General features: G+C 41.5%; 1 protein-coding gene across 2 annotated transcripts in view; it reads right to left on the bottom strand.

Annotated features, from left to right (window-relative positions):
• Window positions 1-12,737: 12,737 nt before the first annotated feature.
• Window positions 12,738-27,825, bottom strand: part of adgb (androglobin) — a 55,752-nt gene continuing 40,664 nt past the window's right edge. For both annotated transcript variants that reach the window (XM_072679041.1, XM_072679044.1), the window contains exons 24-35: window positions 27,290-27,383; window positions 26,612-26,743; window positions 26,253-26,406; window positions 25,987-26,174; window positions 24,807-24,973; window positions 24,397-24,545; window positions 24,094-24,205; window positions 16,978-17,126; window positions 15,827-15,982; window positions 15,275-15,396; window positions 14,676-14,859; window positions 12,738-14,453 (exon numbers count right to left, since the gene is read on the bottom strand). In XM_072679041.1, coding sequence (XP_072535142.1) covers window positions 14,265-14,453; window positions 14,676-14,859; window positions 15,275-15,396; window positions 15,827-15,982; window positions 16,978-17,126; window positions 24,094-24,205; window positions 24,397-24,545; window positions 24,807-24,973; window positions 25,987-26,174; window positions 26,253-26,406; window positions 26,612-26,743; window positions 27,290-27,383 — 1,796 coding nt within the window. In that variant the 3' untranslated portion in view covers window positions 12,738-14,264. The remainder of the gene's footprint in view (window positions 14,454-14,675; window positions 14,860-15,274; window positions 15,397-15,826; window positions 15,983-16,977; window positions 17,127-24,093; window positions 24,206-24,396; window positions 24,546-24,806; window positions 24,974-25,986; window positions 26,175-26,252; window positions 26,407-26,611; window positions 26,744-27,289; window positions 27,384-27,825) is intronic.

The raw sequence follows: 27,825 nt of genomic DNA, 5'->3' as shown, positions 1-27,825 counted from the left end.
TTTGGCCATCAGTTCACAGGTAAGGTTTTCCAGTGCACTATACTCTTGACTCACCTAAACCTTCTAGCAGGTTTTTGGTAGTCATATGGGGGTTTTATTAGCCTTTTAGCTGACAGCTGTCCAACCCTTTGCACAGGATTTAAAATTTTGTTTTTTGTTATGAGAGACACTCATTTTAATGAGCAAGTTCCAATTGGCAATTTAACAAGAGCAGCTCCGCACCAGTCTAAAGTTCCTATGCCCAATGCCATTCGGCAGATAGAGGGGTATAAAGCTTCACAGCACTGGGTTGTGGGGGAGTGCTGGAACTCCAAACTATAAGTAAATTATTAACGAATTCTAAAGCTAACAGTCTCTTCTCATAATACTTACAGTTTTAAGCTGAAGTGTACAAGTCTAGCCAAGTGTCAAGTCAAGTGTAGAGCTGTAGTATTAAATCCAGTGCAGAAAACTGATGCCTAATTGTACAGTACAGCTGAAACTACTGTTTTGATGTATTATCACAGTATTGTTACAGTCATACAGTAAGGCCTTTATTACACTATCATTTATCTGCCCTGTAAATGCTGTACATGCTGTATAAACCACCTTATAGAACACAGTTGAACACAGTACATTATTGGATAAGCAGAAGCAGAAATTCCAGCAGAAATATCCGGACACTGGATAATGAATTACATAGTCTATAGTGCTCAGAAACAGTGCACTTCTTTTTGGGAAGAAAGTTCTAGAAAAATCTTTCTTAAGGCAATAAAGACATTAAACATAAGCATAATATTATATTTAGCCCTGGCATTCAGTCTCAGTAACCTATTAGAATGGTGAATCACTTCAACTGAAGAAAATTTCGTTGCTACGAATACCTGATGATTTACGTGTGGAAATACGTAACATTTAATTAGTTCGCCGCAGTCTTTATAAGGCTAAAATAGACCACTTTGATTTCTTTCACACTGACAGCGTTGCGCTGACAATAACTGCTGCTTTCATCTCCTTACCAGGAGCAGGGAGAGCTGGAGAGACCCTTATAAGGTAAGGACCCTCTTCATTTACGTATGAGGCACTGACCAATCTCTCACTCACCCATACATAAACACACACACACACACACACACATATGTCTGTGTACCCACAGACAGGAGCACCAGTGATTTAATGTAGCGTTTCTCTTTTCTTATGCTTGCTTCGTTTTCTAGTTGGCATTTTTGCTTAGCATTCAGATTGGCGCATCCCTGGTGTCCAGGATGCTGTTAGAGGGCTTTGATAAGACCTGTCCATTGATGGCAGGCCGTATTGTTCTCCATGGATGGGCCAAAGTTCACTGCAGCGTAACCATAGTGAGGGGTGCCCTGCCTGATGCAGTATATCTGCATGTAGTCACGAGCACACTAATAATAGAGCCTTACAGCACCTGATTAAACACTGTTATTTACTTACACAGCCCCACGTCATTTTTATTTTAAACCATAGTAGAACATATAGAAGCTGCATTGGCCAGGTTTTTCATTCCTATATGCAAACTCATATTCATTCATTTAAGATGCAAGTGTTTAAATAATTTCCTAAGATATTAAGATGGGGTTGTATACACAAAAAAGAATAAAGAATTCCATATGACATTATTTTCTCACAGAAATGTCAGAGACAGGCTGTTACGACTACCTAGTCATCTGTAGTCGGAGACGTTCAGGGATTATACAGAGCCGTGCAGAGTCAACACACAACACAACGCATTTCAGCATCACCGTGGAGACTGAGTGCATCACAATAGCTGATGTCACAAAGTGCCTGCCCAATCTGATTTCGGGACCTTTTCTCCTTGGTATGCTCGGCCCCTCCCTCTTTAATCCCTCCCCCCCTAATTATGATCAAACAGCAGTGCCGCTCCTTTTGAAATGGTTGCAAGACGCACTATGTCACAATGGTGTTGTTGCGGCTGACCTCCAGCAAGGCATGAATAATTCACACAGGTCATCTGCATATGCAAATGTGCGCTCTATGACTGAATGTGGTGGTTTAATTCGGGATCCATGTAACTTGTGCTGAATAAGAAGGACATCATGTCGAGGGGTGTGTTCAAATGAACAAGCCTGCAAGGAAGAGGAAGTACGGCGACAGTGGCCTGGCCTTAAAAGAACTTCATTAAGACAGCCTTTATGTAATGGTGATGACATACACACAAACACACACACACACACACACAAGTACACAGCCCCTACTTTTTAAATGTCACTGGAACACTGTTTACATCACCTCTTTAAAGTGTGCGCACGCACACACACACGCGCATACGGAAAAGCAAACCACTTACAGGCAAGATTATACTCTAGCGCCCACAGTATCATACAGAAAGGATCTGATCAGTTAGAATAATAGAAACCATGCGAGACTGATCAGTGATGTGGCAGTCAACTGTAACAAATTTAACACATACTGTACCTTCGAAAAACAACTGTCCCTTAAGAAGAAAGGCCCACCAATAAGATCTTTTGGTTCTTATGTGCAGTAAATATGTGTCATCAGCTGGTGGGAAACACAGAGTCACAGAGTATATTAAGACATATCTCAGAAATGGAGAAACGTCCAATGATGACAGCGATGGCCCTATTTAATAACACTGTCGCAAAGCATTTAATGTCCTAATCAAGGTATGTGTCATAATAAATCTACAGCATCAGACCTTCCAGGAATTTGCAGCATTCAAAGAATTCAAGAAATTTGACAGAGCTTGAGCACTTTGCATAATTAGCTAAGCATGCAGTGTGCCAAAAAGCTATGGGCTTATTTATCTACTATGACATACGCTTTTCCATCCATCCATCCATCCATTCACTCATATACCTTCTCATCTGCTTCTTCCTGGCCAGGGTCACATGGGTCTGGAGCCTACCCAGAATCAATGGCAGAAATACCCTCTGGACAAGGTGCCAGTCCATCGAAGGGTACCACACACACACACATTCACTCCCATGCTCACACCTAGGGGCAATTTAGCATAGCCAGTTCACCTACTATGGGTATTTTTTGGGAGTGGGAAGAAACCAGATTACCCAGAGAAAACCCAGACAGTGACCAGAGCGAGGTTGAACCCTCAACCCCAGGTCTTTGGAGCTGTGTGACACATGCAGTGCTTGTGGTACCATAGTGCATGTACAGCTTTATGTATAAAAAAAGTAGAAATCTTTTAAAGATATTAAGACATCAGTCTGTTGCATTGCATGTACTTGATTCTCAGACATGCTCTTAATGTACTTTCATAGGGACTAATTAAGCAGCATTAGAAACAAGTTAAAGAGCATGTTCATACTTTTTAACAATGGCAAATTCTGAGAAATGCAGCTGCAAAATGAAAGTCAATTACAACAATCACAAAATACTGGCAGCAAAACTGGTGAGTCTGGCCTGTCACTTCATTTTTTCAAGAGGTAGCTTTACATGAGAAGGAGAAAGTATGCTTAATTTTTAATGCACCTTAATGTAGCAATTTGTAGCACTCTAAAGTAATTCCAGGCCCTTATGGTTGGTTAATTCGTCATGACATTTTGGCACAGTGTAAATGGCATCTGATGTTATCAAATTATGTAAAAACGCACAAGTATGAATATGAATTAATTGACCTATCCATGTGCTTCACTGTGTTCTGTGATAGCAACTATTTATAGGAGTGTTACAAACCACTGGTAAAAAAAACACATTCTGTCAAATAGGAAACTGCAGCACTTGACTCAAACACTCAAACACAAAAACATGCATTAACCATATTACCACATTCACTATAGTAAAACATTTGAGTTAAATGACACTTCACTGAGCTGGGTAAATCACAAGCAGGCAAGTTGGAAATGATAAAACCTGAACATTGAGTCTGAGCAGCATGAAGAAAAAACACCTACTCATTGTCAGGGTCACGGTGGGTCTGGAGCCTACATGGAATCACCAGGCGCAGGGCAGGGTACCACACGCACATTCATTTATCTAGGTGCAATTTACCTATCGTGTGTTTTTTAGAAGGTTGGGGAGAAACTGGAGCACATGGAGGAAACCCACACAGTCACAAGGAGAACATATCTTGGATATCAAAATCCCAGACCCTAAACTGAGATGATCTGACAGCTTAACTGAGTTAACTGCCCAATTTAATAGCTGAATAGGATTCTTGCCAATGTACTGAAAAGCCTGTCCATCATCAGTCATACAGTCACAGTGAATGAATGCGTGTCTAGGCAGAGCATAGGCAGAGCAACAGCGTGCGCAGCTCTTCAGGCTAATGGAGATTCAAATCTATTTCCTAGACGGTCTCTTCAAACAGTTGCTTTAATAACAACAAAGGCACCAAAGGGGCGGCGAACTGAGAAAGAGTGAGAGAAAGGCTGAATAATCAACAGTGATATGCCGGCCATCAATAGTCCTCAAGAGTCGCTTTTATTCTTTCCAACACCCCCACATACACTTACACAAAAACACACACAGGCTTGGACTCTCAGTGGGGTGGACACACAGTGTTAGGATGTCTAATGGGAGGGGCAGAAGTGAGATCTTAAGAGACCAGCTGTGTAAGCAGTTGTGTGTGTGGGGGGGTGTTGGTACTGTAACCTTGAGGGGGCCAGGAGGACACACAATCACAGGCAGGCTGAACACACACACACACACACATACTATAGACAATAATAAAGACTTCCACTATCAACCTCTGTACCACCACATCTGCTGCTCATTCTTAAAAGCCTGTATAGATCCCTTGGGGAGCCATACAGTTTGTAATTCATCTGACAGGTATGACAGCAAGCCCAGGTCTTCATAAGTTCAGCCTTCATAAGGGAGCTAAAAGCACATCACCGGACATACTTTTATTCATGCACTCGCAAAGAATAAAGCCATAGATCATGATATTCAGTGCATAGCTTTGAAGTAATACAGCCATTTTTATGCAATGCTGATTATTAGCTAACTGTCTTCAGAGGAGAATACTTGGAAGCTAAAGAGATTCTCATGTTACTCTAAAGGCTTTTGAATAGATATTCATCCAGACTTTCCCGAGCACTTGAGTATACTTGTATCGCTCAGCACACCAAACACATAATGCACTCTGCAAGAGAGACTTGGCTCTTTTAAAGAGTAACGGCATCTGACTGTGGTCTATTTTCATCACTGAAGAGCCACAAGTGTGCGAGATGCTAAGGATTGCTTAGCTCCATTGAGGTGCCACTGGTTAATCAGTTTTAGTTCATTCGTGTCTCTGAGCAGTTGAATGTAGAGTTCATTTTTGGAAGCCAGAGTAAAAAAAGAAAACCAGCCGCCTATCAAATGTGTTGAAATATAATAGGGCTCCAATTGCAGTTTAATCAAAGCCGAGCAATTTTCAAACTAATTTGACTGGGGCGCATGTGCAGTGAGCCATTCATCCATCCATCTGTCTATCAGCCCATCAATCTCTATTACACTTCAAATCCCGATTTCATTCCGAAAATGATTAGATCAAGTAGAAGAGCTTTGGAACTTTGAACCTGACATTTTCTCATCATAACCCACTGCACAAGGGCGTTCTCTCAATAGCTTGCTCATACACGCTTCTAAAATTATCCGTAAGGCTTATTGCTTAGTTGTGTGCTGTACTCCTAGAGCTGTACGCCCAAGCCAAGAACCATTTAGGAACCTTCATTTTTCAGTGCATTTCTGGATAAGCAGAAAGAGCTTATCCAGCATGGTTTTGATTACCGCTGCATTAGTAAAGCATTTCACTCAGGGGTTCTGTAGTTTGCTGTGTTATTAAGGAACCATATTTATTTATTTGCTGATGTGTACATCAGTGGTGAACCGTGGCTATTAGTAGTTTAGGCCACAAATGTCAGAGAACAGGGAAAAAAACGTTTTCGATAAAAGTTCAATTCGTCTAGCGCCACTATGGGATTGTAGTAATATGTTAGACATATGAGACATCAACATTTCTTTAAGTATACATTGTAGCATACATCAATCAGCCATACATTACAACCAATGATAGTAAGTGAAGGGAATAACATTGAGTATCTTGTAACAGTGGCACCTGTCAAGAAGTGGGATATATTGGGATATATTAGGCAGTCAGTTCTTTAGGTTGATGTGTAGGAAGCAGGAAAAATAGGCAACTGAAAGCATCTGAGCCACTTTGACAACATTTACATTTACATTTAAAGCATTTAGCAGACGCTCTTATCCAGAGCGACTTACAAAGTGCTTTGCTATTTACCCAAGAAAAGCCTCAGCTAGTTAGAATAGACTAATAGTTCAAAGATACCTCTAAGCTTTAGACATTACTAAACACAGGTCAATAAGGTGACCATAGTACTCTGCTATTTGTCGAAGTATTCTCAGAAGAGGTGGGTCTTTAGTCTGTGTTTGAAGACAGCGAGTGACTCTGCTGTTCGGCCACCCAGGGGAATCTCGTTCCACCACTTCGGTGCAGGACAGAAAAAAGCCTGGACGCTTGTCTTCCGTGGATTTTGAGGGATGGCGGGTCAAGCCGAGCTGTACTTGAAGCTTGAAGGGCTCTTGGTGCAGATCGGCTTTTGACCATTGCCATCAAGTATGGAGGGGCTGGTCTGTTCTTGGCTTTGTAGGCCAGCGTCAGGGTTTTGAATCTGATGCGAGCAGCTACAGGAAGCCAGTAAAAAGAAGGCGGCAGTGGAGTGACATGGCTGAATTTACAGACAAGAGCCTAATAGTGATGGCCAGATGACTGTGTCAGAGCATCTCCCTAGCAGCAGGTCTTCTGGGGTGTTCCTGGTAGCAGGGGTCAGTACATACCAAAAATTCTTGAAGGAAGGACGACAGGCAGAGTCGTAGGCACACTCATCTGGTCAGATCCCACAGAAAAGCTACTGAAGCACAAAAAGGTGAAAAAGTTAATACTTGTGCAGTCCATGCCCCATCAGGTCAGACCTGTTTTGGCTGGATGAGGGAGGTCTAGACATTATTAGGCCGGTGTTTCTAATATAATGACTGATCAGTGTCCAAAAAGTTTTTTCCAAAGTCTGAATCCTGCTTAGGCTACTGCTCGTTTTCACAGTCAGTGACTCCACTGGAAATCAAAACCTAATTGGTTGACTCCTCTGTTAGTTCCTGATTATTATTATTATCAGTGGTTAATCTGATGCTCTGTCTACAGCTCTAGATATGATGCTTGATGATCTTGTTTAATTGCATCTACCAAGATATCACTGAGGAAAAATCCTGATTGGACATTCTTTTGCTAATCACTTCACAAATGTAATCTTTTTGTAACTAAAACTTAATAATAGTAATAATAATAGTAATACAATAATAAAATTAATAAAATATTACTAGTACTGTAACCTTGAATGTAACTCTGAGTGCAAAAGTGTAGAAAACAAGCATGATTATGTTAAATGATAATGACAAAGTACAATTATAGCCATTTCTGTTAATCACAGACATTGTTAGGCCTTCTCTTGAGGCCTAGATGGCCCAAAGGATTCCCCAGTGGTATACATAGATACTGTTGTACTACTAAGTAGCATTTACAGTGTAGTTTTAATTTGGTGGCCTACCTTAAGGTGCTTTGAAGAACCTTCAAGAAAAGGTTTTAAGAAGAAAAAGTTCCTCAAAGCACCTTAAGAGGTTCCTCCACATTTTCAAACTGAAGAACCTCCAAAAGTTCCTCAAGGACCTTATACTTTTAACAGTATACTCCAGCATATGCAAATAAAGTATTAAGGTATTTGAAATATTTTATGATGTTAACATGTTGAAGGTCAACCTTTATTTAATAATTTTATTTTATACTGAGTAAAACATTTAGGCATATTTCTAGACATATTAACATAAATGAAATTGTTAGATATGGGTGCAAATCCTTTTTAATCAATGGGCGCCTGAAATATGCCTGTACCAGGCCTTTAATGCAACCATCTCCTGCTTGTTTTGGAGGCTTTCTGCATTCAGTCCTTTTTTCCCCAGAAAGCAGAATTTAATGCTTAGTAGGGTTCAGCTAGGGTGACTAACTTGGCTAGACAGGAGCATTTCACTTTTTAGCCTTGAATAACACAGTTTCTTCAGCAGTGTCCTGCTGCGAGCTGAAGAACTGTCCGCTGAGATTTGAGGCACTGTGTTGGATGCGAGTTGTTGAGATCCTTCTGTAGACTTCAGAATTTCATCCTGCTACTGCAGTTGTCAGTCACACCATAAATAAAACACAGTCACATTGGTAGACATACAGCGACATGCAAAAGCTTGGGCAGCCATGGTCAAAATGTCTGTGAATAACTAAGAGAGTACAAGCTGACCTGATTTCCAAAAAGCATTAAGTATCTTTTGGCTCCTTTGGCAAGTATCACAGTCTTTTGTAGTCAGTGAAGAGCCTTTCAGTTCTTGTCTGGGGGATTTTTGCCCATTCTTTCCTGGAAAAGGCTTCTAGTTCTGTGAGCTTTTTGAGACGTCTTACATGCACAACTTTATTGAGGTCTGTTCACAGATTTACCCTTTCTTATCTTTACCTTTTTTTACAGTGTGATGTTTATTTCTAGAAGTTTTTGGTATTTTATTGAACCCATTCTCCCCCAAGCATGATTCCAAATCACTCCATAATTGGAGAGGTGCTCTTTTTTGCATTGTGTGCAGCCACATTTCCTATTACAAGACAACAATTAACGCAGTGTGAACAGTAGAGCAATCTGAGCGCTTTGACGTTAGTATGTGATGTTAATGGTGGTTTGCAAGTTGTGGTAAGTCATCTGAGCTTATGCTGGTGGTTTGATGGTATGTGGTCTGCCTGCAGGGTTGTTTGCTATTGCGGAGCCCGTGATGCATAGCCAGCTTCTGGCAGCATTCCTGAGGAATCTTAGCCAATTCGTTATGCACAGTGGCCTCCAGTTCACTGATATTCTTGAGTTAAAAATGAAATATTTTCTATGGGGTTTAAATCACGGGGCTGTGATGACTACTGCAGAATCTCCTAGGACGTTTTTTGAAACCAAGCCTTGGTGGACTTTTAGGTATGCTTGGGACCATTGTCCTGCTGGAACATCCAATGATATACAAACATAATGTTTTGTCCTTAGATTTCCTAATTCTTGATTGAATCCCTGCAGGTTTCCAGTGCCAATGGAAGCAAAGCAGAACATCATGGAGCCACTACCATGCTTTACTGTTGTAAAAGAACTGAGGTGTTCTTTTCAGCATATGCTTCATTCCTCCTCCCCCAGACATACCTGGAACCTTTCGAAACTATGCATCAGTGGTAGTTCAGATGGAGGAAGAATGAAGCATGCATTGAAATAAACACCCTGCCGACAGTAGAGCATGGCGGTGGCTCAGGCTCTTGATTTCATTCACTGACAATTGGGAATAAAGTAATTGAGCATTAAGAATTAGTTTAATTTGTGGATTGTGTGTGTGTGTGTGTGTGTGTGTGTCTGTTTGTGTGTGCCCATGTGTAGAGAGGGCTTTCACCTTTGCCCATGTCTTCACCATGTTGGATCACCCTGAAGGACACATGTCAATCAGTCAGTCTGAAGGGAGTGACAGCTCATGGCTTTCTATGGGTTGTCTGAGGGGCAGACATGGTACAGGGTCAAACACACAGCCCGTCTGTCAAACTCTGAGCCAATCACTTAGAGCAAGGACACAGGAGGCTCTCAGACTCTAGAAGAATATACCAGTACTTCACACATGGCACACACCTAAACTTCCAGTCATCAAAAAACACATGAATTTCTCCCTTGAAGATGCCATAGAATACATTTATTTATCTTATTTACAACCTGTTACTTTGCCTCAGAACAAAACACTTGAATGAGACATGATTTTCCTTTTATGGAGCTAGTAAAAAAAAAAGATGAGCTCTGCTTTAATTGGCTGGTTTATGTCACCGCGACAGCTCACAGGAGCCATGCAGCATAGTATAGTATAGTACTCCTGTCCTCTTGGAGAGGTGAGAGATACCCACGGCACTTTCCCAAAGAGGCACTTTCACAGAGTGGTTCCTCCCTTTGCTAAAGTTAGCTTCCCTTGATTCAGCTTCTTGGCCGAATTTGAGCTACCTTTCTGCGGACAACAAGCAAAACCATTGGCACGACATCTAACGGTGATGTTAATTCTGGGGAAAACCTGTTTCAAAAAACTGTCTGCTAAAACACCATATTCTCCAGGAGTGGCCAATGTATTTTACTGCTTCACTAGCTTTGAGTAGGGCTACAGGCTTAATCTAGTGGGCTGGGTTGACGTAAATGTTGGGAGTGTACATAAACTGAGCCAGGACTGTTACATAACTGTTTCAGGGTTTTGGAACTGACCTGTATTACAGCTCTGTTTCAATGTTCTTTTGAAGGAGGAGACAACATTTGAGGTTCACAGTATGTCACTTTCGTGTACCAAACTCCCATTATTTAACTATGATTAAGAGACAAGTCAAGTTTTGTTTTTTTAACTCACACACACTAATGAACAAACACACAGAGAGGTCAGTGAACACGTGTGCCTGGAGCGGTGGTATCGAACCCAAAACACTGTCATCAATAACTCAGCGCTCTAACCAGTGAGCCACCACTGCCCTAACGTGGCCATTGTGCTTCTCCACTCCGGGAGAATATGCCAAGGTAAACGCAGTTCTTAAACCTAGGGCATCTTTAAGGTCTAAGAAGACTTAAAGCTTCGATTTAGCTTAAAACATGAGCAGATGCACACACACAAAGAGCGCCCTAGTCTGATCAAGCATGTGTGATGATAAACACAATGCATATATCATTGTGCTATGGGACACAATAGATCCTACACATATGTGCGTAGAGTCACTGTGACATGTCCTTTATCTCTTTCAGATGAGTTACACAAAAACCAGCACAAACAAACAAACACACACACAAAGCCTGAGTTTGCAGCGTTGTCCTGGCAGGTGGCAGCTGTAGAGCCATTGTGATTGCAACAGAGGCAAGCCTGAGTGAACAAGTGAAGAAACTGATGAAAGAATGAATAAATGAATGAAATGAATAACTGGGCAGGTATGATGCAGATGCAATTAAATCTATTATCACTCTCTCTCTCTGCTGCACTCCCCATAGCATGTGGCCGTGGCAACCACTGACACTCGCAAGTGTGACGTCCCTCAGGCCTGGAGACGCACCAATACACTGCCATTTTGTTAGATGCTGGGGCCATGGTTCAACAAGTTGACCCGAGCAAGAGGACTCTTACATCTTAAGCACCCTTACTAATATGCTTTGTGGAAGTGTGTGTGTGTGTGTGTGTGTGTGTGTATACATGTGTGTCCTCGCCATGGCTTAGCGATTAGCTCTCTCATGTGGTAAGCAGAGCAATAAGGCTTACTTTGGTTGGATGTGAACTGACAGGATGCATCTCCCCAAGAATTTACAAAGAAGACGACACACACATACACACACACACGATGACATGCACATACAGACGCACACACCTGACCTTAAGCTACTGTAGAGGTCCCTCCAGAGCACAATTCACACCCTTTGCTATGACTCATTGCTCACTGTCAGAGTTAAAACCACTTCAAGTGTGTTGCGTGTGCCTGGGTGTGTGTGTGTATGTGTGTGTGGAGCAGATGGAAAACAGCAAGAGAGGGAGATGGAGGAAGAGAGAGAGAGAGAGATCTAAGCCCAATTACCGTCATCAGCAGAGACATTTTAAGAGTGGATGCAAGTAAGTGTTCTCACTGCCCACTGGAATGGAAAAAAAGCAAATCCAGGAAAACGAGCTTCTGGGAGACAAAGCAACAGTAGGGCTCAAAAGGCGAAGGTAATTTGTCCACTTCTACTGCTTACAGGCAGTAACTGTTGAAATGTCTGAAAATAACTCAACACTAGGACGAATATCAATTTCTCACGAATACTCAAATACATAAACAACTGCATCATTTTGCTCTAAAGAGAAGGAAGCACAAAAAGACTATTTATGGGCAGCCTAAAGAAGTCATTGCAATGCAATTGGAAGCAAAACCCTTTTTGCTCCAGACAAAACAAGACAGACCGAAGCAGACACTGTATATTCCAATAATAAGCACAAATCATGAAGATTTTAATTAAATATGTTGGAGAGACGTTCAGACTACTCAAGCTCTGTCCTAACAAGAAGCACCAGTAGGTGGCACCATTGGAAGTGATTACCTTTAGAATCAAGTAAGGGGGAATAAGCTTCTCTCTCTGTTTGGATGTGTTAAACCATCATTCTCGGTGGGTCTGTTTCTCAAATACATGGCAACACAGGTGCTATTTCTGTTTTTACTTGTGGAGGAATCTGAACCGGAATGTAAAACCAAAAATGCCAGTGCTAGAAGGTGCTCAGCTTAGCTGATCCTAGTGATGAGAAGAATAACGTCAGGGTAGCTGCTGTTCCAGGGTAGCTGCAGCTCCTGCTACAGCCTTATAAATGTGCATAAATGTGGCAAGATCTTTTTTCCTCGTCTGATCGGAAGTTGGGGGCGGTATGTGAAAGCTCGGTGAAGAAGGTGGTTATGTAAATGTCTGAACTTTCTGTTTTCCTTTTTCCAAGCTGGTTCACATTTAGAATTCATTGTGATGGATGGTAGAGGGGGCAGTTGTCCTCTGAGCCTCCTGTGTTCTCACTGGTAATATTTTGAGGCAGGAAATCCGCCTTTCTTTTGTCTAAAGCGAAGGTCTTTAGATTTTATCGATTTCAGCTGAGAGTCAGGACTTGCTGTCTCACTCAGCTTGCCTGATACACTGACCTTGATCCAGCTGTCAGATGCGACAGTGGCAAGATTTCCCTGAAAGTCAAAGTGATGAGGCTGGGCCACTGGAGCCTCCCTTTTCGTTTCCACTAGGCAGAGCAAATCGATCAGCCGCTGAGTCACCGCTGATCCGAGCGACCCACGCAAATCTATCCAACAACACAATCGCGGGCAAGAAATGATCACATTAAGCAGTCGGCCTGACAGCTAGAGGATGCTTAGAAGGCTAAATGTGGATTATGTGTAGCTCCAGGTATATCTCGATGATAAGATTTCAGGTGTTTACATTTAAAAGAACACTAGAGAAATATTTAATGATAATATCTCCAGCTATAAAAAGCAGACTACAGTGCATGGTTTGTTCTGTGACAGATACATAAATGCAAAGTTTACCATTATATTGAAGTAGATTACTGTTTATGCTTTTTTCAGAGCAATCTGAGAATGTATATGTAAATAAGCTTCCTGGTCGTGGCTACTGCAGATGGAGTTGCATGAGAATGATGGGGCTATAAGCGCCTGCGGGGAGTGTGACGGGATTCATAGATTAAGAAGAGGTGATTTAATACAGTGAATGTCTTGTTGGATGTGTGGAAAATGGGTGGCAAAGCAGATGTTATATATAAATTACTGCTTTGAGCGGGCCAAAGGCCACAGGGTGAAGAAGTAGCTGAATTTGCAGGTGTAAGGAAGTGTACAGTCACACGGGTCTACCAGCAGTGGCAGAAATATCAGTCTACAGGAAATGAACTTTGGCCAAAAGGGACCGTCGGTGGGCTTCATGGGTTGTGAACGAAAATCGCTTCATTTCCAGGGAAGAATTGCTTCTAGAAGTCAGCGCAGGTCCTTCTCCACCAGTTTCTGAAAGAACACTCTGTAGGGAATTGCAGACCATCAACATATGGAGCAGAGTGGCACGCAAGAGGCCTTTACTCACTTCTGCTCAAGACTGACGAGAATGAGGAAAACTGCCAGTAGACTGGGATTTCTGCCACTGCTGGTAGACCCGTATAACCGCACGCTTCCCAACACCTGCAAATTCTGCTATGGCCTTTGGCATGCCCAAATGCAATCACTCCTTTTAGCCAATCATTAACATCTCGTCACACACCCCACAGGTATTTAAAGCCCCATCATTCTCGTGCAGCGCCATCTGCAGTAACCTGAAGTTACTACCACCTTAAACAACGCAAGGTGACTTTTTGTCTGGGGATCTTATATATGTATATATATATATTGTCACCATCATCTTTTGGTTTCAAACCACATTTCATATTTTTACCATATTTCTATACCTACAACTATGAAATAGGCCATTTGTTAACAAGGTCAAATCTTAAAACCTAATTATATTAAATATGACAGTAATTTAAATAGTACTATTACATCTCAACAAGCAGAGGTAACTTTCTTAAACTTATCATTAATATTTTTTGCTCAAAATGAAATATACAAATGCATCACTCTGCTGTAAAGATGAGACAACTGAAATGAGACAACTGAACTATTTATGGGCCACCAAGATTCAGAAAAAAAGTTGTAGCCGATAGTTTCACTTCTTTTTGCCACTCTTGTGTGTTGTTGGCGGGGTTGGCTGGAGTTGGCTTTTCTCCAGGTCTGGTTGTCGGGCTACCTCAAGAGTCAACTCCACGTCTTTCTTACGAGACTCCTCCTCCAGTTGGCGGGAGCGAAGTGTTTCTCGAGCCTGCAGCATCTTCTGCCTCTCCTCGGCTAAAACCACCTATTAAAACGTGATTTTTGAAGCAAGATAATTTAATATGTAAGCTTGCCGCCAAAAGGTTAAAATAACAAACAGAACATTTTGGTTTATGTGGTCCTGTGTTCCACATGTATAATCTTGTATAGGTATTTCTCACTCATAGTTCAGTGAAACAAGCAGAGAACATTACCCATCACTGCTACTTCTACTACTATAACCTACTACTACCATTAACCCACAGACCTGCATCCCATCGTAGGTCTCCAGTTGTTTCCTTATGAGCTCCTTACGAGAGATCAGCTCCTGCTTGCGTCGTTCTAGCACTGTCTCCCAGAACAAGCGGAAGCTCTGGATCCTCTCTAAACGCTCTGTCTTCTGCTCCTCCTCTATCAGTGCATTCTTCAGACGAACCGGCTTGCCAGTCCTCCTACGCACAGCAAGAAGCAAAACAGAGGTACACAGTAAACTCATCACAGCCTGGTTTAACCTTCTGGAAAGTTGCAAGCTTTTACTTCCGCCTGCTCTGGATATTCCTGCTGTTGTAATAAGCAGCAAGGCCGGATCAGTCAGCATCCTCCGAGGAATAATCAAGTAGCTTGTTTGATCTTGACACAGAGATGCCAAAACATGGGTAACACTCATTAGCACCATTAGAACGCAACGAAGAGAGAGCTCAGTGAGAGTTTCTAGCTAGTCAACCCATATGATTAAAGATAAGTTATTCTCACATATTCATTTAAATTCATTTCACTCTGCAGACGATGATGCAGCAGACACAATTTGACTGTGCAAAACATTACGATATCAACGTTTGGATACAGGTGAGTGTGTGTGTACAGTACCTCATAAAAGGTGTTAAGTCCATGCCATAATCGTGTTTGCGGTGAGCAGTTCCACTGCCTTCCTCGCAAGAGGGACTGTGAGGAGACTGAGGCTTCAGATGTTTGAGGCGGGTCTGATGAGCCTGCACCGCAAATCAATCAAAATTAACAACAGGCCACAGGCACAGTTCAGTAGATGGGTTTGTGTGCGTGAATGCAAGCGCATTCAAGTGTGTTCAAGGGATTTAAAGTGAAAGTTGGCCCTTTTAAAAATACATTTCCGGCCAAATTCTTATCAAAACTATCCTAAAACAACATTTTAGGCATCAAGCAGTTTTTTCATAACCCTTTCATATAATAACTTTCTCTGAGGGAGCTTTTAAAGACATTAAACGCTTTAATGCGGATAAAAAGACAACAGTAGCAGCTTTGTAGAAGTGTGAATTCTCTAGGTTCCCCTATCGATGAGTAAATATAGTAACTTTACTGCAAACCTAAACAAGCAATCATAGCACACCAAACATGTCTTGGGTGATTGATTACATGTGCAGTAAGGAGGAAATTGTGACAGACCTTTGCTGCTCTCCCTGGCTCGGCAGCCTCCCAGGCTAGCTTGATGGCTTTGATCTGGTCCAGTTCTTCTGTGTCCTTTCTAACCTCTATCCCGTTCGCCTCCGAATGCTCAGTCACCACACGTAGCATCCAGTGAGGCTTACTCACATCCAGCGTCTACACACACACACACACACACACACACACACAGCCACAGGCACATGCATACATTGCACAGCGCCACAAGCACACGTAAACACATACAGTACATACAAAGGCACCCACATGCACCCACACATTAATACATGAAATGTTATTTTGAAGCTTTTTCATGTATAAAGCACTGGATTATAATATCAGATGAGCTAACTGACTCATAGGCTGAAAATGTTTTGTAATCACACAGTCCGTTAAAATGAAATTCATATATTGAGGGCTCCCTAGTAGCGCAGCCATCAAAGTGGTGGTCCTATCATCAGTAGAGTGCCAGATTGAGCTGTGGTGAAGCCATAATCATCTGTGCCTCGGAGCCAAAGGAGCACAGTTGGGCCCCCTTCTTGCTGGGGTGTGGAGGTCCCCCTCTCCCCCATAAAGGGTGATGGAAATAGCACAACTGGTTGTTTGCACTCTCCTACAAGTACAGTGATGTTGCCTTAGTATCAGTTTGAAAAGATAGGTTGGTTAGCTAGGTTTTACCCTCCCAGCACTGATACTGTGATAGGGGTAGTCATAGCTACTGGGAAGGAATGGGACAAAAACTAAATTGGGGGAACATTTTGGAAAACCATCATATATTAAATCCTATTTAAAGGGGCCTTATTGCGAGAATTGGTATTCCTCTACAGTTGGAGTGTAGTTGACTTTTACACCAAGTCATACTTTCAGCTCCCCCTTATTGATAGATGCATTTGGTGGAAAGCTGAAAGATACAGAACTAAAAAAAATGTGGATTGACGAGGTAAAAGTAATATTAAGATTTTAAGATTTTAAGACTACATAATAATAATAATCTTAATAGTGTGGGGTTGGCAGATTAGCTCACAAAACAATAACGTGCTAAGCATTTTGTACTAACAGTAAGTGATGGAGCATTGCTATGCCACCGTACGTCACTGTAATTGCAATATTTGCACTAGATTTACTTAAAGCAATAAACAAACATGCAAACTGACTTGTTCCATCCTGGAGCTTGGCTTGGATGAGGGTTTGTCTTTCTCCTTTTCTTTGGCCTTGCGGGCAGCTTTGGGTGTGGATGATTTCTGCCCCTCGCTGCTGGGTTGGTCCACATTTGAAGGTGCATCCTCCAGCTTATCTGCAAACACTGTGCACATCACACACACATACACAGCAGATAAAAAAATGTGAGCAGCAGTGTAACATCAAAAATATCAATAGCAAATATCATATAAAAATGTTGAGTCAATATCCTCTAAAATGTGTTATTCAATCAATGCTGATGTGCTGGTTGCATAACTAAACTGTGCCATCTGTTGAAGAAGATCTTCATGTGCACAAAAAGCATGCTAGATGGCAGTGTTGCTCCATTCAGAACCTACTTCCAGCCCCTCCAAATCAAAGTCAATCTTTTTGGCCTTCTAATAAAAAACACGGCTGACACCAATCGCCCTGTTGGACAGGCTTGACAAGTTCATATAGAGTCCATAAGGACAGAGCTTGGTGACAGGCTGTGATCCAATCTAAAGTCTCATGCTCCATTCTGACAGCTATGAGTCAGTAGACGTCTACTGCTGTAGTCTCACCATCATGTGAGACTACAGCACCAAGGCCTGTCACTGAGAGTGAGATTTAAGTGCACATTGTAAAATGGCGGTGGCTTTTTTTGTACCACTAGTTAGGGGATGATTTGTCTCTAAATGCTTGACATCATATGGGATTGCAATGTCTCAGATGGTTACATGGTTATAATATGCGACATGTGAATCTGAACAGTTTCTTCCAGTTTATTTAGGAAATTGTATGCAGTATGATTTGTAGTGAGCAGCATACAAAACAGTCAGACATCCACTTTGAGTCTACTGTGTGAGTAGATAATAATAGATTCATGTGAAATTGCAAAAACAAAGACCAATAAGCATCCATATAATGGACAGAAATGGACTAATGGAGCTTTAGAAAAGCACAAAAAGCACTAGGAAAAGGACAAGCAGTGGGAGTTCATAGTGCATGCCCCGGTCACACCAGGGTAGACCAGGTTGAACTAAGCCATGCTCAGTTGGGCTCAGGGTGCCTCCCATGTGGATATATTGATTGATGCGTGGTAAGTGTGTATGGGGCCCTGTAAGGCTCCTCCTGCTCCTCTGGGATGCATTTAAACTGGGTTAATTCAATTCTTTCTCCTCCAGAAATACTTCCCAGGGCACCAGAGGCCAAGAGCCAACTTCATTTGACTTCCCATTGACCCATTTCTACAGGCTTCCTGGGAAATGAAACAGGAGGCACGTGCAGCAGGAGTGTCATATGCACTCCATGTGCTCTTAAAGCTCTATACACACTTGTATGTATAGCGATATAACTATCTATCTATCTATCTATCTATCTATCTATATATATATATATATAATGGGATCTAGCAGTACTTGTGGGATTTGTTTAACAGGATCTCTTTATTGACATTACTGCTCAAAAACAAATCAGCCTGTAGAGTCAATTACTGTAACTGCACCATCAGAACAGTAATGCCACATGGCAATTAATGAGCTATTTTGCACGATAAAACATAAGGGAGAATGTTGAAGAGGGTTTACAAAGACAAATGAATTCTAATGTTATTACTATGATCTTCAGGCAAGCATGCAAATCTAACCTTTTTATCCATTTCACTCAACACAGCACTTATACCAGGCCAAGTAGGTCTACATGTTGCCTAAACATACACACACACACACACACACATTTCTCCCCATTTTCATTTCAGTTAGCTCTTTCCTGACTGGAGTATCCATCCAAAACGAACAGTGTTTGCGGCTCCCCTAGTTTCGACTCGTCTCCACTAAGCTGCCCCAAAGCTAGCGAGCAATTATTCCTTATCCCACGCGCCTCGGGTTGTGGCGAAATCACATTTCCAGCTGAATTTATTTGGGTTTCATTATCATTTCGATGGCAAGCTGGTGGCTAATCAAAGAGGCGCATGAGATGCGCCACGCTTCTCTTCTGCCTGCTTTAGCGCTAATGAGAAAACATGAAACCAGATTCAAATCAGAAGAGGCCAGATGAGGCCTGACAATGTTACTTTACTTTATTATGACCACACACATTAATAAACATTACTGCCAACGTGCCAAATTTAGCCAAAAGGCCCACTTTCATCTGCTCTCCCTGGGCAGATGCATGAAATCATATGAAACAACATAGCACACAGCCATGGAAAAAAAATAACATCACACATATAATCACATATAAAAGGCATAAAAAACAAATCTGTAAACTAAATAGTGCAATACATATCAGCAATATTTACATACTCACAACTAGTTAGGATAATATCCGCTATTGTGGTGTTGACCAAAAATTGTTAAAAAACTATTCTTACAAACGCACATGCAAAATACTATTTTTAATCAATCTGTTATTAACAGTAATATTTTGGACAAAACCATCTAATCCAAAGTAATAATTCATTATTAAATGACATATCTCAGTTACTACATTTAACATATTTTTAATGCCAAATAAGGAAACATACATTGGTACACCAATTTACATTATACATATATAAATGAAAGGATCATACAAAATATGCATCTTAACTTTTTTTAATGTCCCATTCTTCATTCTTTTTTTATTTAGTTATTTTTTTGTCTAGCTTAGTGACATTTAACTTTTGTATTTAAATGTTATTTTTTTAACTGTAAAGCACTTTCAGCTGTTTCCATTGCCTAAATTAGCAATATCAACAATTCTAACATAGACAATTATAGCAAAAACTGGAGACTTTAACATAGTAGTCTTTTTTAAAAAGTCACCAATTCTGAATATTTGTAAGTAGGCACTGTTGGCACTCTTAAAGGGAATTAGAGGAGTTGATCTGATAGGTTGTTGCTGCAACGCACTTAAACACACCTGCTAATTATGTATTCACTTTAACAGCTGCACTGCTCTGCACCAAGTTAACTCCTGCATGGCCGGTCACACTCACAAGTGCCACTACTATGAGCTTACTTATACGCTTGCACTATGGTCACTAAATGGTCATCCAGCCCGACCTGCTGGGGTCCCCTCTACCTGCGCCAAACCAGCTGCCACCTACCAGTCCGACCAGCAGGCCGCCCCCCCAACCACCAACCATGCCAGACCAGCGGCACACCCTCCTACCACTGCTACCTGCCTAATGACCATGTAAAAACCTAAATGTTATTTATTTTTCTTTTTTTCTGTCTTTTACTAATTACTGATTACTGATTGTATAAAGCTGCTTTGTGACAACAACAGTTGTAAAAAGTGCTATACAAATACATTTGACTTGACTTGACTATGACCATGAGAATAGACCCCACTGTTTTATGCACACATACGGTAATGATAATAGGGTTAGAATTATTATTGTAAAACCTCTCACAGACACATCATGGGCAGCAAGACCCTAGTGTTCTGCTTCCTCAGAAGCTGCCAAGCCACAGAAATGAAAGCTTTAGTGAACGTTCTACTTGGAGACTCTAGTGCTATGTCACCATTACTTAGACCAATCACCAGCTTGCCTTAAAAGCCCTCTACTTAAAGCAACTTGGTGCTGACATTTTGTCTTTTCCCTCTTTCCTCCCCACTGCCACTGGTTGCTCAGGGGGTTTGCTCTGCCCCTGCCTTCAATGTACGGCAGTATCTGCGAGGGTCCGGATGTTACAAGACCTGGGCTAACGACAAAGCCTATGCCAACGACTTTAACTTACTGTTATTGTTATTATCAAATTGTTTGATTAATGTTTTTCTTCTTGCACTCTTGCCTTCTTCTGGGAGAACTGCTAACCTTGAGATTGTGCCATTGACCTTCTATCTGGTTCAATGCCCGCTGTCAGCAGGAGGAAATAGCTGTTTGGTAAGAATTCATACAGGAAAACCTTAAGCATGGTTTAATTTACCCACCCACCTTAACAGCTAATAGTGGCTTTTTTGTAGTAAAAAAGATACCCTGTGACCTTGCATTTACTATCACTGACTTATCATGATGTCACTGTCAAATACTGCTAACCCCTGCCTTTGCTGCCAGCCTTGCTGTAGTATCTGTGTGAGGCATTCATTTATACCAAATTAGATCTGTCAAGTGCACACAACCTCCTGTGGATTCAGGAGGGAGGCGAGCGAGAAAATGTCTTTTCAGTGACACGCAGACATTATGAGTACCTTGTCATTCTACTTCAGTTTTACAGTTCTTAATCAACGTAGGCTGTGACATGCTTGGTTGGTGCACTATGATTTACATTGATGACATTTTCATTTCCTTGGCCCTGTACAATGTTTGTCACATGAAACCAGTACTGAGCGGATCACCTGTCTAAGAACAAACTGTCAAAGACGTTGGTATGTGATTAGTATTTTATGGCAGGTAACATTGCTATCCAGAGCTTGATTCTCTGCCTGAGCAAGCACAACACACTATACTAATAAGTGTCCTTGGGCAAGCACTCCAGACACAAAATTTGGCCTAGTTTTATAACATGATTAGAATTTAAATCGGTCTGAATAAGAATGGCTAACAAATAGTGTAAATAGAAATATAAGTGTAAGCTACACCTCTTGCAATCTGTGTTTGGCCTAAAGCAAGCTCTTTTCTGGAAAGAGTGTTCATGTTTATCAGACATTAATATGAAATATCAGGACCATCACTGCCTGCTAGTCAAGGGTGTCCATTACCTTCAACTGAGAGGGCATTTATGGATGATAAGCTCCCAAGAACTCAGGCTCCTGCAGATCCCAGTCTACAGGAAATTCTTGACAGAACTGAGGCCGAAAAAGGGATGTTCTTTCAGAGGGACCTGCGCTGACATGGAAGAGAAGTGATTTTCATTCACAAGCCATGAAACCCGTAGGTGGTCCCTGCCCGCAATTTTCGCCATTCAGGCTCAGTTGTCATGGTCATTTCTAAGAGGGATTCCTGCCACTGCTAGTAGATCCATATGAGCGTATGCTTCTATACACCTGCAGATTCAGCTACTTCCTTTACACTATGGCTTTTGGCCCAAATGCAATCACTCCTTTTTGCCAATCATACCATATGCTTTGCAACCCATTTTCCACACATACAACAAGACATTCAGTGCACTGTACCACCTCTCCATCCTTGTGCAACGCAATCTGCAGGAGCCTGAAGTTACTACCACTGGTCATTTTTTGGTCTAGGGAGCTTATTTACCATACCATCTCTTCTGCATAGCACACCCTGCTCTGCTACTTGCAGTGGAAGTGGAATGCTATTACAGTGGCAACGGGATCCTGTATTGTTCCATCCAGTTGTAATCTTCTTCAAGCACTAAAACTTTAGCAAACGTTAACCCCTTGACGTTTGCCTTGGATATACACCTCAAAAGAAGCGGGCCCCTTTCTCACTGTTCAGAATCCATAAACTGTGCCCACAAATAGCACAATGCACCCAGAATTCCACTCATTTGCTGCAGTTGTTTCCATCCTCTAGAATAAGGGTGTCAGATTCCAGTCCTGGAGGGCCTCCAAACTAGGTTTGAGACCCCTGCCATGTTACCTCAACAAGGAAACAATATAGACAGCCATGGACATATGCATGTAGCCACACCCACATAGAGGATCTGTGTGCCAAAGACTTGTGTTGAGCAACATGTTTTCTCAATGATTTCACAAAACAACTGTCTACCCTTTATGAATGCCAGCATGAAGGAATACTGTGACCGTGGATCAGTCCTTTAAGGCTTGCTGTCTCATCCCAGTTTCAGGTCTTCACATTGTGTTCCAGATTATGAAAGCACTTTTCCACCATGTGTTCTGCCGTTAAGGGCTGCTGGTGTGTCACCATGAGTCTGACGTCTGGGCATCATCCCAAATCCAGTTGCTAGCTGGCTAGGTAAAGAGACTGAATCTGGAGCTATGCCCACACCTCAGAAGCTATTGTGGAGACCAGAAGAGCAACTGCGACTGTTCTGAGTAGAGATTGGCCAGACCTTTAACCATACTTCCTCTCATTTCCTTCTCAGTTTGCAGTCCCTTCTTCCCCACAGAATTCCTAGTTCCAGTGCAGATTCAATTACAGATAAGGTCACCAGGCAGACAAAAATCTTCATCCTCCAGCTATCAAAATGAGTCCTAGCTTAATTAGACTCTTCGGGACAGGGAGCTAAGAATTTAAATTGTTACCTTTAGTACTTTTTACTTTTTAAAATGTATCCCCTATCCTATTTATTGTTTAGTGTAATTTTCCTTTAGTTTAATACTGTAAATAATCTGTGTTCTGTGATTTTGTTACTTGTCATACGTGTTGCTCTCACCAAGACAAATTCCTTGTATGTGTAACATACTTGGTGAAATAAAGAGATTCTGATTCTGATTCTAAACTCAGTTCTATGTATCATGTCTTCCTCTTCATGCCCATCAATAGATCTCTATCATACGTAATGTGGGCCTTCCTGTACTCGTACATAGAACAAGCGGCAACACAGTGCTGAAAGCATAGTTTGCTCTATGCTGGAATTGGAATTCTGTTGCCAGCAATGTATGTGGTAGTGATATCTGGGAGTGGGGGGGTGGAGGCCATTATCCATCTCTTAGGGTTTACGATATTGATTCACTTACATGAGTAATTGGTGATTTTGCTATGCACAGTCCAGTGAGGGATTTAAGTGCATAGCCCACCTTCAGAACAGTCCACTGCTTATAAATAATGATGTATTGAAGAAGCTGGTATAGCGGAGTGAAGAACAACACTTACTTGACCAGGGTTTAATTCCCTTGCTGGGCAAACACACCACCCTACACCAATAAGTAATCTTGGGCAAGTCTCTTAACATTACATTTACCTTTACCTTTGTAGCATGATGTTAGTTACTTTGGATAAGATTGTCAGTAAATGTAAGTAAGACTGAAGGCATTTAATAAAATTACCATATGCTTAAAAGACATGGAAATAGATGTATAGATGTATGATTGGTTACATTTAGAAATCATGAACACAGTAAATTTGCCAGTGTTAAATCAACACTGTTAGAGGCAAATTTACTGTGTAGGTTGTATGGAGTGAGATATGGCCATAATTCAATTGGTTAAACAGGTCTGTATGTTGGGACCCGGAAGCTTGTGATTGTTTTACTAACCTCTCATCTCGTTTTGCTCAATGTCTCTGAGGGTCTGGATAAAGCCTGACAGTGAGTGATACAGAGGCCAGCTTTTGTAAAGCACCTCTGCCTGAACAATATATTTATGATCCTGAAACAAACACACACAGACACACACACAATTAGACAGGGCTATAAAAAACAGCCATGTACATGTCACAGAAAAATATGAAATTGACATCATATTCTTTCTCTCTGAACACAGTCACACATACACACATATACACAGGGCACACTATCAGTGACAGTGATGAACAGGAGTTTGTCTGTATTGATGGATACCAGTTGGGCAGGCAGGCGCTCAGAGGCAGAAGGCGGACAGTCATCGCTCCCCTTCTCCTTTCCACTTGCTCCTCCTCCTCCCTGACCCCCGTCAGGGCCGTTCTGAGACCACCGCGCCCCCACATGTTCCTCGGCGCTGCCGGAGGAGGCTGGCGCACACAGACATACACAAATAAACTCTCTATAAATATACGCTGGAGCTGCCAGCGTCGGACAGGACCTAAGTAACTAAGAGAGCGATTGTCTGTTTGAATAGGATGTCAAGTGAGAAATGTTAAAGACAGAGAAAACCGACTAAGGAGTGGCACAGTGCCTGTATAACAAGACCTGTAAGTTTGCTTTTGCCTTACTCTAAGTTTATACATATGTGTACATCAGTATTTATAGGGTTATGGAGGTTTAACACTCACCGTTGCTGGCTGAAAAGCAGTAGACAGGGATAATGACGTGACCTTTGCCCTGGTTGCTTGCCACCTCTTTCTCCTGGTCCAGAATGCTAAGTTTAATATGGACATTCGCATTCGATGTCTGGAACTGCACTGTGGCTACATGATCACACGCCACCTTCACTGTATGCCTAATAACAAGAGAGATGGGAAAGAGGCATTCAACAAAAGTGCATAAAAGCTATGTTATATACTGCTGCTCTCACGCAAACACATCTCCAGAACAGCAACTTTACAAGAGAAGGAAAAAAACCTTAATAACTTCAGTGGAGTAGAGACAATTTAAAAGGCCATTCTGGAGTATTTCCGTCAATCCATTCATCATGCAATATCGCCTGATTCAATTTATGGCAAAAAGGACATATAAAGGTTTTATATTATGGCCCATAATATAAACCCACTTTCCACCAAAGTCTGCCAAAGACGTAGGTATCTCCTGAGTCTTAGAGTACATTTTAAGTGACACAATTGTTTAATGAAGACAGAGGTTTCAAGTAAATCCCTGTGTGAAGTGAATTGCAATTGCTAATGAGAGATATGGCTACTGTTCTTGTTAATGTTGTACCAGTGGGACTACCAGTGTTTGAGCAATGCAAAAGGCACCTTAATGTTAATCCACTGTGCTAACAAAATGCTTTATCTGAGCCTAATGAGACAAAATTAAGACCTTTTAGTATTGATCCAGTTGCTTGTTTCGCACTGTAGCAAGCCTAGGCTCTTAAAATGTCAGAATGAATAAAAATACTATTTTTATTTGATCTGTTCAATTCATTGTCATTCTGTGTATAATTTATTTTTACTGAACCTTTGCAGCTTGTTATTGATATTGCAGCTTGTGATTCAGACCAGTAAATGCTGGAGTTAAACATCAGTGGCTCATCAATCTTTCATTGTATGAAATCAATTGTGCTGCTGGTGGAATTGGACAAATCCATATATTGGCAGTAGTGCATCGAGATGTCTAACCTACAATAAACAATACCATCAAGCTCTTGTGGCTGAATGCAATGAATTCGTTACAGTAGTGTTCCCACTTCTAGTAAGGTCTGCAAAAAAACTCCCCATTAACATCTTTGATTTTAGAAGAAACCCTGCATAAACACGTGTCTGCAAAGTTTTGCACATGTAATGCATGTGTGCAGACCTGCAGATAATGTTCTTCTCGTTAGGTAGGTAGTAATCTTTGAACTGCTTCACTGCGAAGTTACTGGATGGTGCTTCTCTGGCCAGCTGGGGCAGTGGCTGTCGGGAACCAATTAGCCGCATTCGCCACTTCCCTCCTACCAGGGGTGTGTCCTCAGTATACGCCTCCGCCAAAAATGTGTAGCCAGCCTAGAAACAAGACGCAGCGGTAAATATGTACACAGTAGCAACACATTCACACGCTTATGTGCGAATAGGCACACATACCTTATTTGGTGTGTATATGCGTGGCTCTACTCTGTTGAAGACTCTAGGTAATTCTTCTCCAGTGTCATTGTTAATGACATGCAGAAGACAGGTGCGGAGGGGGGAGTACATCTTAGGCACTAAGAGCAAGGGCTTAGAAACATGGAACACCTCCCTGTAAGCACATAAAAAGAGTAATATGCACACAGCTTATATATAAAGCTAATATAAATATTAGATTAATTTCCGTCAATGGATGCTACAGACTGCTTCTAACAAGCCATATGCAGCTTGTAATTATGATTTTTACTAGGATTAAGATGAAGATTTTACTAGGGTTAAGATGTTGCAGGTTTCACTGCATTGTCAGCAAAATTCACCTAAAGACCAGGATCCAGGAGTTGGTTGTCTCAGGAACTGGAACCGAGTAATCCGCAAAGGTTATTCTACTCCACTCATCCTCTTTACAAGGGTATAACTCCATTGTTTGCTCATTATCAGTGATCATGTACCTATCGAAAGAAAACAGGGTAGTTTATTAGGTACGCACACCTTGCACCTATATTCAATGATGTTGAGGTCTGTGTATATCTAACCGGATATACCTCTTGAAAAATAAAGCCATTCTGACTGGAAATTAAATACATGAATACCTTACTGTAACCCATTTGCTGCTATGTACAATTTCGTAATCCTGGCCAATTGACAGAAAGGGAGCACCCCTAATCAGATATCATTAGGGTGCTGTACCACTGTCACCACAGCTGACATATCAACACCATAGTGTCCATGCTATTAGCTGTTGAGGTAGTACGAATGTATTAAGTGGGGCTGCAATGCTGGGATTATTAAACACCTCACTGTTAGCCTAACAGCAGTCCACCAACAACAATATCCAGTGGTATTGAGGTCAGAAACGTACCACTAATAAAGTGCTAATATAACATGTACCCCAAGACAAGAACACACAGTACAAGGCAGACTAATCTGTGAAAGAGTGTGTGTGAGAGAGAGAGGAACAGAGACGGAAACAGCATTCTTTCAAATTAGAAATTTACCTTAATAAAGACACAGCATGTTTCTCCACATCCAATTCCACAGAAGCCCACATCTCCAACAGAGTCTGAGCTACTTTCTGATTCTCCTCAGAGCCTGAATGAAAACACATACACACACACACACACAAACAACATACATAAGTTACGTGTTATGTGTTATGTGTTATGTAAAATTCAGACTACTCACCTTGAAGTTGTAAACAGACTCAAAAACAGCATCATTTGTCATGCCATGGATGACAAGGCAGGAATGAGAAATATCTTGCTAATCAAAATTCACAGAACTCATAAAAAAAAGCCTGCCTACTTGGTTGGCCTGCAGTGCAGACAAACAGTGCATTCTATTTCTTTGGTCTGTTCCTCAGGTTTCCTTTGTAAATCATCCAGTTATTTTTTGCACTTGCTTCATTTTCACTTAATGCTTAGTTAATTCTGTGTTCAGCTTCTGTTCTTTACATCTATTATTCTTCAAATGAATAGCCTTGAACGGTCCTTCTGAAATGTACCTGAATGTACTCAAAGCAATTCTGAACTTA

Source organism: Salminus brasiliensis, chromosome 1 (genome assembly GCF_030463535.1).
Source record: "Salminus brasiliensis chromosome 1, fSalBra1.hap2, whole genome shotgun sequence".
In the NCBI taxonomy this organism is placed as follows: domain Eukaryota; kingdom Metazoa; phylum Chordata; class Actinopteri; order Characiformes; family Bryconidae; genus Salminus; species Salminus brasiliensis.
Note: the sequence above shows the minus strand (reverse complement) of the source record. Positions and strands in the feature narration are given on the sequence as shown.